At 39.6% G+C, this 18,055-nt stretch overlaps 1 protein-coding gene across 5 annotated transcripts in view; it reads left to right on the top strand.

Annotated features, from left to right (window-relative positions):
* The window catches only part of DAAM2 (dishevelled associated activator of morphogenesis 2), a 120,898-nt gene that overhangs the window by 40,051 nt on the left and 62,792 nt on the right, over window positions 1-18,055 (top strand). For all 5 annotated transcript variants that reach the window (XM_059828543.1, XM_009817334.2, XM_009817333.2 and 2 more), the window contains exons 3-5: window positions 3,085-3,159; window positions 10,162-10,256; window positions 16,945-17,278. In XM_059828543.1, the coding sequence (XP_059684526.1) occupies window positions 3,085-3,159; window positions 10,162-10,256; window positions 16,945-17,278 (504 nt within the window). The remainder of the gene's footprint in view (window positions 1-3,084; window positions 3,160-10,161; window positions 10,257-16,944; window positions 17,279-18,055) is intronic.

The raw sequence follows: 18,055 nt of genomic DNA, 5'->3' as shown, positions 1-18,055 counted from the left end.
AATTCTGGTCTGAACAGGGAGCATGGGGGAACACTGAAATTAGATGGATTTTTCTGCTTAATACACTTCTGGGCCGAAACAACTTCAGAAAGTGGGAACTGCATAGTGGAGTATCTGCTAAAACATTTTTAACCTCAGCAATGTACAGCTTCAGTCTGGGCTTTAGTTCAGGAAAAAAGCTTACAGTTGCTGTGTTCCACTGAAACCAATTTTCTCCCAATTCTAATTAAAAACAAAAGTAAAACATAAGACTTACAGACTCAGTTCAAAGCAATTTGTAGCAGATGGAGAATGGTCAAAAGTAGGATATACCAAGGACCTTACCTCATTTGCCAAGCTAACCGCATATACAGATATACTTTAGGGGATCAGAGTCGTCTTATCCTTGGTTCTGATTGTGAAATTTCTAATGGTTTGGGTTCAGATAGGAAATTATTCAGAATTCTGATTTTTTTTTTTTTTAGTGTATCTAACCTGATGCTTTTGAGCCTGCATGTCTAAACTAGACACCTGGAAAGGTTAGTTGTGGTATTCCAGCATTTATACTTTTTTTTTACCTAAACAATTCTAAGGAGAAAAAGTATTGTAGCTTATTTTGGGATACAAAGGATGGATCCAGTCAGTCCTTAATTTATGTGTGTTTGTTTCTTTACCTGGAGTTCAGAATGGAGGCAGGAGAAGTATGGGGAATATACGTATTCCCTGTTCTTACAATGTTCTTGTCACCTGTGCTCTGCAAACAATTATAGCTGTCACTTGGACTTTTATAATTCTATGCAGAGAAAAATTTCAGAAGGGCTTATGAGCACACCTTGCACTTCAGATTGGTGGCTCAACCTGGTTCCCTGCAGAATGACCTCACTTCACTACCTCTGGATTAATTCCCCATGTCTATTGTTCTCTTTGGGGATGATAAGATTATCTTATAAAAATAATGCTGTATTTATCTATTGTATGTTTTAATTTATTTTTCCATCAGCAAGGTCATATATTGACTTTTGCACAGGAGGTTAAGGTCTGCCAAATGTGAAACCATTGTCAGGGTTATGATTGCCACTAGCTATTCTACACAAAAAAGGGGCAGCAAAAGACAGTCTAACAGTAACATGTTCTGTGGCAATTCTAACTGCCTATTTTGGTAGGGAGTTGCATATTTCTGTAATGTGCCATTTGACATGGCACATTGTCCATCGGATTCCTGCTGATTGTGGCCAGGAAAGGGAAGTAAGAAAAAGCAGCAGAACTTCTCACTTAATTTGAGAAAGGTCACCTTATTCTTAATTGCACCATTTATTATTGTGAGGCAGTGGGTGCATAGCTACTGTGGATGTAATTGGTATCTCTTGCCATTTTGCCAGTCTCTCATGCTTTTCATACAGCGGTAGTCTACTACATGATGCTTTATTTAAATCTTCTGCTCTTGTTAATTGTTCAGTTGCATGCAAGGGCTGAATAAAGAGTGGTGATCTGTCTAGGATGTGTCTGTACTGCAGTCCTTTGCTAGATGGGGACAAAGCTGTTTTGTTGGTATTGTGAATGGAGATATTCCTTTAGTTTACATGTTGAAAGACCAGTGGAATGAAGAGAGGGAAGGAAGGATCCAAGTTTCGGTCATGATTTTGTTTTTAATTCTAAATATGAAGATTTTGATTTGTGCAGAATTGTTGCCATGTGTTGGTATGTAGCCTGGCAGGAACTTGTCAAGTAGCAAGGTGTTTTCTGAATGTGGTTCAGCAGGGAGCATGTAGGGCTATTTCTCATCTCTAAACCAAACAGTTCTGGAATAGCTGAGATACTCTGATAGACCTACACATTTAATATTGTTCTGTATATCTTCCAGAGTAACTTTTCTAGTATGAGTAAGCATTCATATACAGACAACATTGGTGAGATCCACAAGGTCTTTGTACATCTTTGGATATTGTTAGGATGAATCAAGTGGTTCAATCTCTTATCATATGTTACGAGTCTTAATATGAGTTATTTGTAGCTTATAATGGGAGATTAGGATCCTAGAAACCAACTCTCATTTTGCCAGTGACTGTTACACCTATCTGGAAATAAAACAGACACTTTAGAATGAAATCTCATTTCCATTGAGCAGCCAAGGAACAAGAAAGTATTGGTTCCTGAATAGGGGTAAGTCTTCTTTTAGAAGTTGAGCTTGGTTGAGCTTAGTTTAGTGAGGATGATTTCAGGTGGATTATTTGGGAGGTAGGGATAGAAGGATTAATACTGCCCCTACTGTAATTGAGGGGATGCTGTTCTGTTCCTTTGGGTGTCCTGAGGTTGGGCTTAGCTTTTTAGAACAGAATAGAATATTTCATTTGGAAGGGACCTACAATGATCGTCTAGTCCAACTGCCTGACCACTTCAGGACTAACCAAAAGCTAAAGCATGTGATTAAGGGCATTGTCCAAATGCCTCTTAAACACTGACAGGCTTGGGGCATCGATGAGCTCTCTAGGAAGCCTGTTCCAGTGTTTGACCCCTCTCTCAGTAAAGAAATGCTTCCTAATGTCCGGTCTAAAACTCTTTTTGGTTTATTATGTCAAAATGAGACAGTCTTTTGGCTTCTTTTAAGGTTCCTTGACTTGATTTTTTTTTTTTTTTTTCCCCCATAGCAGATGTTGAACGCCTTTGTTGGTGAATCCCACCATCGCTCTAGCAGTAGAGAGGCAAAATAATTTATAAGATCTGTCAATATAAAGCTACAAAATGTAAACCTGTTATCTGTAAATGGGCTGCCCGTCTACTTGGAAACATAGTATGCTTAAGGGACTGAGGTTTACTGCTTAGATGCCAAAGATAACTGTGTCTCCACCAAACTTTATTATTCGGTGTTTAATAACCTTAGCTGAAGGGGATTCTTTTTATCTGACACACCACGGTGATAGTGCTAATGTTACACTTTCAGAAAAGTTTGTAATAAATACTTTAGAACACATCTATGTGCATTATACAAGAACATGGGGGCAGATACCACAACAAAGAACAGTGCAGTGAGGAATCCCAGGTGGTTCTACAGTGGCATTTCACCCTGTAAAGGCTCTTTGTGTAACCTTGTTTAACTTTCTGTTTCAGGAACAAGAAGATCCTAATAAGCTTGCTACCAGCTGGCCGGATTACTACATTGACCGCATCAATTCCATGGCAGCAGTAAGTTTCCTCTCCTGCAAAGCAGGGAAGATTTCCTACCATAGAGCTGTGTTTCTTTAGGAAGAAGTCCCCAGGAAAAGAATGTTAGCCCAAGTGCATGACTGATTTAAAATAGGACTTCTGAAATAAGGCATGTATGTGTATTAAGAAGGAGTCCTGCTCTAGCAGAATAGATTAGAAAGCACCATAAGCATTTCCAGTTTTTAATTCTACAATGCCGAGTGCTGAAGACAATCAAAGTAGATTCTGGAATGAAAATTCAAAGCTGGCATAATGGGATTTGATGATTTAAATTTATTTACGGGCCAGCTGTGAAGCCTATCCCAAAGTATGGCCCTGATCCTTAGATCTCTGCTCATTGGCACTGGTCCTGAAAATAAGGGACAAAAATGGCTGTGTCTTTGTTGGATTCCTGTACAATTCAGCTGGCTTTAAACTGTAATAAACCATAATGATCTTGAAGAGATTGTCATGCTCTTGAGTGTTGTTGGAACACAAAGGTAGCTCAGCTATGACCCCTATTTTGGAAATTTTGGGTAACGTTAATGTAAAGCTAGGTTTCAGCACGTGCACACACTCGTACTTGTGTCTTGGCAGGACTAGCCAGTCTGAAACAGTGACAACTGAAAGCATCTTTTTCCAAAACTATACTTTAAACTGCAGTTAGTATTTTTGGAGACCTCTGTGTCATTTGGGCCAAGTAGAGGTGAAATAATTTGGTTCTTCAAGAGGAGTCTTAAGTGAAGCCTTTAAGTGAGGATTATATGAAAGAAGGAACCAAGGCCCCTATTTATTCCTTCAGAATAGAAGAACAACAGAATATTTGATGAATCAGAAAAGCAACTATTTGAAAGCTAGGTAAAGTTTTGTTTTGTTGTGTGGTTTCAAATTGATTTCTAACTAATCTACAAAATAACACTGAGGTTATTAGTTTAATAGAAGAATTAAAGAAAAGTTAGTTGTTTATGTAAGATCATGTCCACTTATGTAAGAGCAGATAAATAGGGCAACATAAAGCTCTAACACCTGAGACATTAGGTACAAGCCAACAAGATATTTGAGGGAAAATTTCTTTAATTGTCCTTGTTCAATAGCTGTATAATATGTCTCTTCCCCTGAAGCATCCAGTAAAGTTGGCCACCAGCAGAAGCAGAACAACTGCATATAGCGTCCACTGATCTCCTTTGATATGGTAGACCTTCTATTTAGAAATTTGATCGTTTTACTGATTTTATAGTCAAATTTTGCCTCCAGTTATTCCTGTGCAATGTCTACTCAGCTTTTTTGGCAGTTGTGCAGAAGTGATGATAAAATTCTGTTCTAGCATCTTAGGTAGCAAACATTGTTTGTTAACTTATGCTTCCATGTTTGATTTCTAAAGGCTTCTCTGCACCTTTTGTATCATGGTTATGAGCTATAAAATAATTTCATAAAAATAGTGCCTTAATGAATGCTAAATGTGTCAATACTGATGCATTTCTCATGGTGAAATATGTCTTGCTCAGTAAAAAAATCAAGATTTACAAGTTATTATAACTCACTGTAAGAGGATGAAAGAAAAGCTGCTTTCTACTGTGAGTCATGAATAACCAAAATGATCACCTTTCTTCATGCCAGATTTTCTTGGGGCAGAGTCATGGAATAGAAAGAATATGGACTTGTTTTAAAAAAAGAGATTGAGCTTTTGTGACTGGCATGGTACTGTGCTTTGATTTCCTGAGTGAACAAATTTGCTCTACAAGGGCCATTAAGGAAAAAAAAATAAGTATGAAACCTTGCAGTGTCACTGAGCCAAATACTTCTGGTAGGATTTGATCCAAGGCCTCTTGAATCTACTGAAAGTTTTTCCATTGATTTCAGTGACTTTTGGATTAGTCTTTAAATGATCTTGATGTAAACCTGGAGTGAATATGTACACGCCACCGTTGTAAATCTGGAGCAGTTCCATGGAATGAGAATATATTTTGGCCTATGTTTCTAATTTTAAACGTGTTTTAAGAGCACCAATAAACACTAGCCCCATAATGTTGTTTGCATGCCTCAGCACTGAATGATTGATAACCTTTTATTTGGCTTCCAGCCTCAGGACTTACTCTTATGCTTGAAGTGTTAAGAAGACACACTGGGATTAAAACCCCTGCTTCTGATTTACCACATAGTTGCTTCACTTTTAGGGAGGTGAAACTTAGTTGACTTGATTTCACAGAAATTGTATCAGTGGAAAACTGGAGTAATATAGCTGAGAACCAGTTCCAACACACTTTAAAAGACATGTTCTATTCATTATTATTTAGAGCTCTGAGATTCTTAACTTCCAAATGGTTATTTTGGGTCCCTTATAATTTCAGTCCTAAATTTAGTGGTGGGGTTTTTTAATTTTTTTTTTTTTTTTTTAAAACTGCATCCAAATGGAGTTGGCTCAGAGGTGGTGAAAGAAAGACATGTTTCATGTTGCTTCCTGACACTGTCTAGTCTATTTCAGTTTGCGTCTCTTGGGCGCTATCAGGTATTGCAATATTTTAATTAGAAATACTGCAAGAAGTATTAGAGTTGAAATGGTAGCAATAATCACAGAAGTGTTAGTTTAAAATGCCTTAAGTCCTGTTTTTTTAATAAAATTTAATCTTTGTGTCTCCATCTCCTGTGAATTAAGTGCATAAGAATCTTTTTGCATGTGGCTTTCACATCTTTTTCTATACCCTTTCGTTTAATTATGAAGTTCTTTTTTATATATTAGCTTAGCAAAAAATTTCTCCCTATCTGCTGATGAAATGGAAATGGCACCTTTATCCTGCTGATATCATTAAGTATCTTTCTGTGCATTTCAGGAGGCCAAGGCCCCTGTGGTCAAGGATCATTTTCTCAGAAGACCCGCTGCAGTGTTAGCTATCATATCTACCCCTCATAGATTATGCTTGAGAGCAATGTGGTGATTCCTGACATGTTTGACATTCCCTACTTGTAACCTTAGACCACTATGTTAGGAAGCACTTTAGGTCACAGATTCCTGATGCAGTTCAAAAAGCCACACATTTTAGGCACAGTTCTGTTCCCACAATTGTTTCTGTTGCTGTGACTTTTTAGTTTTTAATAGTATTTAAACCCAATTCTCACAAAAGTGTATGACAGTAAAACTGGATCTCTTTCCTAGTCTGTAGTGTGCAATTTCTGTGGAGGGACTGTCCTATCTTTCAGGTAGCCTGACTGAAAGGAAGGGGCCAAGTAGATCATTGGTAGAGTGTCTTCTAGACCAGTCCTTAAAAGAAAGGGACAGCTGCTAATGATGTCTAATTTAGAAAGAGAAGCCTTCAAATTTGCCCAGTCTATAAATAATACTGGTGATTGTGGACAGGTTGCACACCCACAATCAGAGACCATTTCCATTATCAAGGTCATTGTCATCTTCTGCTGATTCATCAACACACAAAACTTCTTTTCTTAAAAATGCAGCAGCTGCCCTGTTAATATCACATACAAAGAAACCTCCCTGTGCTCTTCCTGCCCTCCTCACCCCATGATACTCTCTGCTTGGCAGCACAAATAAACACAGCCCTCACTTCACTGGGGAGGAAAACTTCTGACAGCACTGTGTTGCTTTTATGAGCTTGGCTGTGTACACATTTCCACAGAGAGACTTTCAGGTGAACAGTAGTTGCAGATCCAGCTTTTCTGGAGAGATGGCTCGGTCGAGAGTATGAGGCAAGGGTCAAGATTAATAAATACAGCTGTAACCAGGCCCTTTTTCTTGACTCGGAAAGCATTTGTTCAGGGCAGACCAGCTTCACAGGACATTAAAAATATACATCTTTCAGCAGAATTTAGCAGGTGGATGATAACTCTCCTCCATCTGGGTTCAGTGACATCTATGTTACTTGAAGCTTGTTTGCTTAAAAGTTCAGGTTTTTTAAATTACATCTATTCATAGTTTATGATTCATAGTTTATTCTCTTCAGCCTTAATGGAGTTAGAGATGCAGTGTACCTTGAATTTCAACTGACCTGTTTTCTTTGAAGAAATGTTTTAAAATAGTATTGTCCAGGTATGTCATAGGAGGCGCACAATACAATATTTTTGCATCAAATTTTGATTTCAATTTTTGCTTGTATTTGTTTATGAACTGGAAGCAATTTCCATAATGATAACACTTTGTTAGTTATGATTTTAGACAAGATCTAAAGAAAGAGCTTGGACTATGAGAAATCAGAATATCCAGGTTGCTTTTTCACTATTTATTCTGTTTGCTTCTTTCTTTTTTCATTTCATATCTGTGAGACTGTTAAGTAAAACTAGTCCATCATACAATGTATTGCTAATGCTAGTTGATGCCCTTTTTTTTTCTTTTTTTTTTTTTTTTTTTTTCTTTCTCGTGCATGCTGTCATTATAGTCCTCTATTTTTCTTCCCAGCAGTTTAGGGGAATGATTAGCCCTTAGGATAAGGTGTGGGAATTAATCTGTGCTTTTAATAAAACTAAAATATTTCATTTTAAATGGAGCCAAATTTTCAAAAGTAATTTCTTGGACTACCTGAAGTTTTACACAAAAAATTCCATGTGAATGATTGTTTTCACGAATTCGTGGATTTTTTCGAATTGGCAAATCCAGTATAAATGCTAGAATTTCCTGGGTGATGCACTTAATCTGGAAAACTTTAAATATGCAAAATGTGCTTGTAAAAAAGAGCCTGATGTATACCACTTTTTAGGGACCAGATAAGGACCTGGCACCATTTTGCTTCCTCTTCTTGGTATGCTTAGTTAACTGATAGTAACTAGCTGCATCCTCAGCACAGCAGATGTTAGTCCTCGAATGCAGTTTGTAGTTCAGGAAAGCAATTCATCAGTCAGCCTCATTAATGAAATCCAGCCTCAAATAATGACAGTTCTCTCTCCTCTGTCTCCCAGGGACAGTTACGTTTTCTATAACTCTCGCTGAGAAAGCTATTTCATAATGCAAACGCGTGATCAGTCTGTCTTTAGAGAGGGCATGAGGATTTGAGTTCCTGGCCATGCACAGGAGTGAGAAATGAAGGGCTCTTGGCTGCCTGCAGCTTTAGAAAAGGGGTTTTCTATAATCACCCTCTGTTGTAAAGGCAGGATTATTTGTATTTGTTTCATTTGGAAATGGGCCTTTTTCACTCTGAACAAAATACTGTTGAGCACCTTCCTACCATCCATTTGCTTTCCCCTCACAATGGTTCAGACGAGAAATTAAGCCGTTGGAGGAATGGGAGCCTTTCAAAGGAGCATTTATGGGCCAAAGGAAAGATGACCAGATGGGCTGTCACCCAAGAAAATACAAATCAAGCCCCAAATCACACCCTAGGACTCTGCCATTGAGATTCCGTAATGCCTGTTCAGGATTTCTGTTTATTTTTTGAAGAGCGGGATCATATATGGCTTGGCTTAGGCATTTCAATTTATGTTTCTGGCTGTCGGGGGATGCTGGCAAAAGATAAAACATCATCAGCTCATTTTCCATCAGTAGCGCTCTGTCATTCTATTAGGGCAGGAAATAGCTTGCTCTGTTACTGAGTGAATTTGACTTTAGCGTGGATCAGAGAGAGGACCCCTAGAGTTAAACACATCTCCCTATGCCAGCTGTTCAGCATAAGACAGCAACGGCATGTAGCCAAATGACCACCCTCAGGATCTGACATATGTTGGCACCACATGGTTTGCAAAAGCAAGGAACATGGGAGCACTTCCAAAGGGAAGTGAGGTGTTGAGGGGAGAAGGTTAAAGGAAGTTCCAGTGAGAGGAAGGTTTTCTTTGGTGCTTGCTGAACAGTAAAATACTTAAATATTTTGCTGTAATCGGCCATAATTATAGCTACTCAGATTCCACCACAGAGAGGTATAATATCAGATCTCTGATAGATGATACTAGTTTAATCGGGTTATTCATTTGAGAAGGGGTTCAGAGCTGCTTTCCAGATACCACTGATATCCCCCAGAAGTCCTGCCAATAAGAGAGGCACTTATCCTCTCAGTTTTACAATTAAAGTGACTAAGAAGACATAGCTTTAGGCTAAGAATTTCCAGCATTGAGTCTTGGCTTCTTAAAAAGTCACACATTGAAGTTGTGAGCCTGAATGGTACATGCGATGGACACTGCAGAGTCTTGCTTCACATCACAAGGTTGCAGTGGTGCTGAGTGTAGATCTGGAACCCTGCTTTCCTGATACACCACTTTTTTTAATGGCATTGTATAACTTTGAGAACCTTGTTTTTTGCGTGTGTTCCACTCATTGTCTCTCACCCTAATTTAGTGACGCACAGCATCTTCAGTTCCAGTTGACTGCAAGCTCTAGTTATTTCAAGCTGCATACTCGGGAAACATCTAGTCTCCATGTGCTTCAGTTTACTTGTTAAAAAACAGGGACAGGGATTTTATGATGCTCCAGCTTTTTGGAGTAAATGCTCCTAATTAGCAAGGGCAAAGTGTATAGGGAAAATCAGTATCTTAAACCAGGTGATATACTTTGGGTGGGGGAGAAAAGTCAAACTTGTATGTACACAAACTATAAGTCAGGGTACTTGCAGGCTGCTTAGTCACTTGAAGAAAAAGCTTTTATGCTTTGAAACCTGATGCATGTCTGTTTTTTTCTTTTTTCTCCCTCCCCCCCCCCCATCCCTCCAGCCATGTCAGTCTAATAAAAGATATTACCTCTCCCTGCAAACTTTGCCTCACATATCCATAGATCACCACAGCAGATCGCTGTTCCAAATTAGGTACAGTTATCTGAGGGCATACTGGCAAGTATGATTTTTGGGGGGTAACCTGAGAACCCTATTTTAGCCAGTGTGGCAAAGCTGTATGCTGCTGCCAGTCCACATGAGCAGCCTCATCTGGATTCAGTTTTGTAGCTGAGGCCTCCTGGTGAGAGGTCGGCAGGCACCTCTGCATGGGTTGATGGGATAGTTGTTTTTCATAATTCCCAGCCTGCCTCTTAGCTTTCAGGCAGGCCGAGCTTTCCTGATTGTCATTTTCTTTTCTGAACAGATGCAGACTCTGTATGCTTTCGATGAAGAAGAAACAGAAATGAAAAATAAAATAGTTGAAGACTTGAAGACAGCTCTGCGGACTCAGCCCATGAGGTAATGTTGTTCGTCTTTCATCAAAATTCACTGCCTCCCTATGGTCAGCTGTGACACAGGAAAGAGTGGCAAGGACAGAAACCTTATTGTCTCACCTCACACAAGCCTCTCTGATATTTCAGACAATCCACAGAGAGCCCTACAGTCCCTGGTCTGAACCTGCCTAGTTGGGAGGGCAGACTAATGCTGAAGCATATAGCTTCAGGAAAATAAAAGACAAAGTCTGCTGTAAAAAACCTGTGCCAGGTCTGTGCAAACACAGGTAATGACTACGAGGATCAGATTTTAGACTTCATAGCCCCCTGAACGTCCCATGTAATTTGATTCATGTTGGGCAAAATCTCAGCCTCTACTCTGAACTTTGAATTCAGGCTTCCCCTTATCTTTAGTAATGTGAACTCTTTGGTACAAAGCAGCTAATCCATCTGACATCACCTGGTTTGGCATTCTTCCTGTTCTATGTGTAACTGTGGCATAAAGAAATGTTAACAGACTTTATTGTGTACCGTGTCTTTGAAGGTAAGGTCATCTTTGTTTTTCTGGGAGCAAAGCTCTGAACAATAGCAAACTAACTAGCATAGAAACCTTTTCCATTTAAGACTTAGAAGAGCATTGCCCAGAAGCAATAACTATGGTTGACATGATCTCAGGAAACACTCGGTCAAAAAGTTTCTGTGTGTGTATTGGGCCCAAAATAGGCCAAATGTGTTTGCATCCATGCTGTGCTGAAATCATAGTTTCAGAGAGCTTCAATAATGCCAAATCAAACAGGTGTTTTGGGGGGGGGACACCTAACCAAACCAAATAAATAAGTAAATAAAAACAACCCAGAAAATTATCTCAAAGAACTTGCATTGCAGTTACATTGACTTGAAGTGAAGATATTTCTGGGACTTCCTGCAGAGCTCAGTCCTGATTGTGCTTCTGCCCTTCACGATGTTTAAAAAGTTGACTGCATGCAGCTTCTCACCTCATGGAAAGTATGAGGTAGAGCGCATCAGCTTAAACCTCAGTGTTTTACCTCCTGTTGTGCCGGGTTGTAAGAGAGCACAAAGCCAGATCCTGATGCTCCTCTGAGGCATAAAGATTCATCAGGCTTTGGTAACTTTAGCATGTGGGTAGGGTGAGTGTTTTTAATATGGAAGTGGAGAAACAGTGGCCTATGTTGAGACCTAGCCCAAGGGGATAAGTGACTGATCCTGTCGATTGCTATCCTCAAGCAGAGAATGCAATAAAATGCAGCTGCACTTCATGTTGAAATGGAAGCTAAGACAACTGTCAAACTTCCAGTTCTCACAAGGATTTTAAACCAAAGTCCTGTGCTGTTGTGACTTGATGTAGTAACTCTATTACATTAATGTGGAACTGGTTTGATGCTTCCTCTGTGAAAGTGATAGCTTTCATTGAGCACAGTCACAGCAGCAAGGCCTCTCTGCTATGTCCTCCTGAAACACCTTGGTGGTGACCGTTGGTTGTTCTGCTCTGTCATTTTGAATAGGACAGCCTGGCCTCCTTGTTGAGAGCAAGGCCAAACAGAAGAAGAAAGAGAAATGTCTTTTGCTCAAAGCCTTACAAGGTTTTCCTGCTCAGACCTATATTGCTTCTGCTGGATCCTCTTGACAACAGCTTTTGCTTCATCTGTTTATAATAACCCTAACAAGCTTCAGTACAAGCATCTTTGAGCTGCCCTATAAAGTGTTCTCTTCTAAATCGCTGGCGATGGTTATGGGACTTTTTTTTTTTTTTTAATAGTTAAGCCAAGCCAAATTTTGAGTTAAGTCCTATGTCTCAACTAATTTCCAGCGACTCAATTCGTTAGCTGCCAAATGGGCTGAATGCCAATGCCTGATCAACAAGCCAATTTCTTCTTGATGGAAAGGTTGCAGTAGAGAGGCCCTCCACTCCATTAAATCCCTCTCATAAGCAGTGCTATACCCAAGTCTTCAAAATACTAGTCTTTCTAGTTGAATTTGGACATCAAATCCTATTTTCCTTGCCACTTCTGTTCATCAGGCCTCTGAAGAAAAGACAGACATAAATTCACACAGGATGAACTGTCTGGATCTATTTGTGATGGTAGGGTACACAGGGGCTCTGACAGCTTACCAATAGGCTCTTCTGCTTGAATTCTCTGATCTAGAGGAATCAAAAGAAGAAAAATGCATGTGTTTGGCTCTATGTTTTATTTTGCTGTAGATCTGCATCTTTTCTAGTACAAAATGAGGAGTAATGGTACTAATCTGTGCCTCTATTCCAAACAACCAGTTCTAACAGCAGCAAAAACTGAAGCAGACCTACCCAAACTCAAGTGCCTCTCCTCTTTGGAGAAAAGGTAATAGAAGCATCCCTGGGCAGCTAGTTGGCCCCCTTTGAGCAACTACATTTTGTTCTGGTATTTAGGAGCTGCCCTGAAATAATAGAGCCAGGTTATGCCCCAGCATGCAGGAACAACCCCAGCCTTAGAGAACAAAAAATCCACATCTGCATCTTGTAAGGAAACACATTTTCTTTTAGGTTTGTAAGAACTTGTGACTATAAACAAGTGTGATGACAAACTGTTGGACAGAAACAGTGAGAGAATAGCTTTTCTTCTGGTATTTTAGTGCCCAAAAATGGAGGTTCAGAAGTGCAGCAAAAGTAAAAACTTACAAGGGGCTGGAAAAAAAAATCACGTTTTGGAACCCCAGAAAAATACCTCCTTTAGTCTGAATAGCAGTTACTCCCTTTGCTGTCTGCTTTTCTCCTTTTGTTTAACTCAGATATACCTCCCGTTATTTTTGTTTGATTTAGCCATGTTGCATTCAAGTGCGTACTGGAGATGATCATTTATGCATCCAGCAAGCAAAACCCATTACGCTGAATTTTTCAGCAGTTCAGTAGTTGTCAGGGTTATGTGTGCCCCCTGATCCAAAAACTGATGCTGCAGGGAAGTATAGCCTTGGCTGCTAATAGGGTGGGAACATCCTGCTCTCTGCATACCCACCACATATGATTTTTCTGTCTTTCCTGAACTGGATGAAGTCTCACAGGGAGGCTGTCCCCCCCACACTTGGAATCCCTCAGTGGGTCATTACCTCTTAGGCTGCGCCGTATCTGTATTTGGATGAAAGGTGTGTTATTAGAGCTAGCTAACTCATTCTGATCAGCACTCTCTAAAACTTGAAAGGCTAAGAGGCGCCCTACCTTTTAAACTGTGCTAAACTGGTCAAGTGAGAGTCTGAGGTGAGGTTAGGCTTTAATTTGCTTGTTTAGCACCTATTAAAACACACCCTGCTTTATTTACACTTGAGTTTTTGGATGTGTTAACCAGAACGCATTGGCAAATATATTTAACTTTACACCTTCCAGTCTAGAACTAGACCTTTTTTGCAGCATACAGGACATATAGGTTGGCAGTTAGTTACACACGTGTATATTGTGAGGAAGAACGTACTTTATTTGTATGAGTTGGGTTTGCCTGTGCACATACAAACATACACACACATGTTCCTGCTTACAGACATACAGATGCACAAACACCAAACAGTGTGAGGATTATGGCGCTCAGCCTGTCAGCTAAACTCCCACTTCTTTTTCTCTCCTGTACAGACATTTAACACACATACCTCCCCACATACATGCTCACACCGAGCAAGTTCTCATATTGAGAGTGTCTGTTGGCTCAGAAACTGCTATCCCCATTTCTTTATCTTCTTCTTGCATGATTTCTGGCTTTTCCGGAGAATAGTGAACGAAGTGTTTTGGAAAAGGAAGGTCAAAATCATCATTTGATTCCTGCTTCTGATGTCAGCTGAAATGGGAAGGTTCTTGGTTTTGCTTCATATTGAATAACGCAGCTTACTGTTTGCTCTCTGGACCAGGAAGAGTACAGGAAAATCCCGACATCGTTTTAAATTATGTCGTTAATCAAGGTCTGTGACACACACCACTTTCCTGCATATGCCTGCTTTTTGGAATGACCTCATCCAAACAGTCATAGAAAAATTGTTCTGCCAGTGAATTTAGTAAGGGATTGTACTTAATTGGGACAATGTGGCTTTTGTGCATTTACTGTTTTTTTCACATGGTTATCAGAGCAGGCTAAAATACATGAAGGTTGTAGTGCCTTGTATGTCTTGTCATAAGACCAGGTGTTCCATTGAAAGTATGTTCAAGGGACCCTTTGTTCAGCTGCTTCATCAGGATGTTTTCTTTTGTCAGTAGAACTCCGTATCTTCAGAAAGGTATCTATCTTAAGTCTTCCCTCAGCCCAGGAACTGAAAAGAACAACAAAACATCAGATGGAGGGAATCGCTAAGGTATAGGATGGATTCATAGAACTGAACTTTGGAGGTGAGGAGGAGGACAATTTAAACTAGTCCCTGCATAGTAGAGGCAAAGAGCAACTCTGCTCTTTAGGCCCAGGGTTAGAGAAATGCTCAGAAATCATTGGCACTGCGTTGTTTGGTAACAACCAAAGTTGAGTTTGTGCTTATTTTGATTCCAAATACATCCTTAGCAGCAACTCTTTTAGCCGTGAATGAATGCACTTATTTCAGTCTTCTTTGGCATACTAAGTGGCTAAATGCATTACAAAAACTGAACTAAGTTTTAATCTTTCTATAATCAGTTTAAATAACAAACTGCTTTGAGTGACTTAACAAATCCTTGGTGCACAATGTTGATTCCACTCTGGCCTGCAGGCAGAGGGGCTTTTGCTCCTATGATTTGTTAAGGTAGACCAGATGATGCATCCAAAGAATGTGCAATCAGACCTGTGTGAAACTTGGCAGATTGTCTTAGCAGGGTTCAACTAAATCTTGTTTTCATTTTTGGTGTGCACGTGTTCCTGTGTATGCTTGCCTTTACTCTGATATTCACTCTGAAATTCAGTTTTGAACAAAACCCAAACCTCAGACCGAAACTTTGTTGAAAGCATCAGGTTTTGCCATGTTTCTGGTTAAACAGCTGGCCCAAACAACCTGAAAGTTGGCAAATCCATCAGCATAGTAAGCATAACTTTCAGGTAGGCCCTGAAAATTCCTGTGTGGTGTGGGGTGTAACCACTGGAAGACCATACATATATCAAGTCCATATTATCCAGGAGATACATAAGTATGGCTCAGGTTTGTCTTGCTGGTGCAGAGACACGAAAGAGACCAGTGAAATTCAGTCTTTCAGTGTGGTGTTTCCATTACTGATGCATATTAGGAACAGCATCTCATTTAAGGACGGAAAAGAGAAAGACAGCACATTAGGAAGTATCCAACAGGGAGGAAGAGGGGCTGGGTAAAAGCAAAATGAGACAGACTTTTGATATTTCTAATTTGTTACACAGGTGGCAATTGTTAACAGCCTTTTCATTTGTTTGAGGTGTCTTTCTACATTATGCTGTTTAGAGTGTGGTCATGGACATATTATTGTTGGTGTACATTTTGGTAGACTGAAAATTCAAATGTAATTCACATGGTTTTGCATTCAGACATTCTAAAACAGTGCACCTACCTGAACGACTTGTTAGAGGAGGCAGGAGGTAAACAAAGCAATCTAGAAAAATTATTTGCAGCCCTTTTCATATCTTTGAATCCCCATTTCTTAAGCCTGGGAACACTAAATGAAGCATTATTAGAATGATTGGTTTGAACTGACTTATATAATTCCATTCATTTCTATTGATTTGTCTAGGAGACTGTCTGCATGGTCTAATTTGACCCGTTTGGATTTTTTAACCCTGTTTTTCAACAAAACCTTAAACTTTTCCAAGGACTTTCTCCTGTATTATTTTCATCCTCAGTTTCCATAATCATAACCTGAAGAAAGGCAAATTTTATGGTAGAATACAGTAGAAACAGAACTCTAGTGATGTCAATAGTCAAAATAAACCTGTCCTACTATAGGTTCAGTCTTCAATGTGTCATTTGGTAACTGATTAATTCTGTATTTCCTCTATTTATGATGTTTTTACTGTACGTTTTGCTACTGCAGGTTAACAGTGGACCTGTTCCATCCTTAATATACCTCCTCAAACTAAAAACAAGCAATCAAACCAAAAAGAATGCAGGCAAGGCCATTATAGGAGTTTTGCCTTTTACTGAAGATCATGTCCCTTTTAGATATAATATGTTCCTGTACATATATCATGGGATCAGAGTGTGACGTCAGTACAGCTGACAGACACAGTAGTAATGAGTTTGCCTCTGTCAGTGTACCCACCTCCTGGAGGTGGAAGCCTACAAGTAGTATTGGCTAAAAGTTTGACCAAAGTCTAAAAATGGTTTTCAAGATAATCTGAACTCTTAATTATAAATGTGGTGACGAGTCTGTATGAAAATGTATCTTGTGTGTATTAGCATGTATGTAAGATGTAGCAATTTGAAAGAATCTGTTCAGTCTTGAAAATGCAGCAACTATTGGGGTGGACCACAGCAGGTGTTTGGTGGTAACTGCAACAAAGAACACAGTGACCAAACAATAGGGTCATAAGATGACAGAATATAATTACCTTGAAACTATGTGACACACTATTAGCTAGTCTGTTTTCTCTCTTTTTTGTTTGTTTTGTTTGTCTTAAATACCTGGGAATTATTCTGTGAAATTTAGGCTGAAAACTAGCCAGCTTTTACAGATGCAGGGTTGAGTAATATGGTATCGTTCGAATAAATTGCCTTTGATCTGCTTTCCTTATTTTTCCTACCTGTTTTTTTTTCAGGTTTGTGACCAGGTTTATTGAGCTGGATGGCCTGAGCTGTTTGCTGAACTTCCTGAAGAGCATGGACTATGAGACCTCAGAGAGCCGTATACACACATCCGTTATAGGGTGTATCAAGGCACTGATGAACAACTCTCAAGGACGGGCTCACGTCCTGGCTCATCCAGAGAGTATCAACATTATCTCCCAGAGCTTACGGACTGAGAACATTAAGACCAAGATTGCTGTGCTGGAGATCCTAGGGGCTGTCTGCTTGGTACCAGATGGTCACAAGAAAGTCTTGCAAGCCATGCTTCACTACCAAGTCTATGCTGCAGAAAGGACAAGATTCCAGGTACAAGGAGTATACCTTGCCAGAAATACCCAGTATGATGAATCTGTGCAGTGAGTGATTTTTACAGTGCATGTATTGCAAACTTTCTAGGTAGTAACAAGGGAATATTTCTCATTTTGTTTTAGGAAGGGCACTTCCTCAAATAGATTATCAGTGGTTTTGTTTTGTGTTTTTTTCAAGACCTGATTGCTTGTCATTGATGATAACTTAAAATCCCCTTTGCTATGTTAAATGAAAGCTGTTAATCTGCTCATACTCTAACCTGATGGCATTTCTGGGTTGGTAATGATTTGCTCTGCCCTAGAAGCTGAAGCCACAGAATTTCAGGAGCCTCGGTCCTGATTTTAAAGCCCTAAAAAGAGTTGTGGATTAAATAATGGAGACAGTGGATTAAATAATGTACAGTGAAGGCACTTCAATTGCCACTTAGAAATCAATTTGTGAATCATCACCACTTAGGCTCAGATAACTCCCATTCAGAACACAGAAGGGAAACTCTCTCAGAGACCTTGAAGTAGGTCAGTAGATCATTCACAGGCTTTTATTGTGGATATTGCTGCCTGCTGTTATAACATTCCTCTTCTTAGTGAACTGAGCACCTTTACAAAAATGATGTAACAGCATCTGTTGCTGTGGATGAAGCTGTAGCTCCTAAACTTCCGGGTAACCTCACCCATTTACTATTCTTTCTTAGGTGAAATGATAAGGGTGGTGTTGGGTGAACAGGCCCTGGATCCTGGTTTCTGTCAGCCATTATCTCCTGCCTCATCCTCAGCT

The sequence above is a fragment of the Gavia stellata genome, chromosome 2, assembly GCF_030936135.1.
Source record: "Gavia stellata isolate bGavSte3 chromosome 2, bGavSte3.hap2, whole genome shotgun sequence".
NCBI classification, from domain to species: domain Eukaryota; kingdom Metazoa; phylum Chordata; class Aves; order Gaviiformes; family Gaviidae; genus Gavia; species Gavia stellata.
Note: the sequence above shows the minus strand (reverse complement) of the source record. Positions and strands in the feature narration are given on the sequence as shown.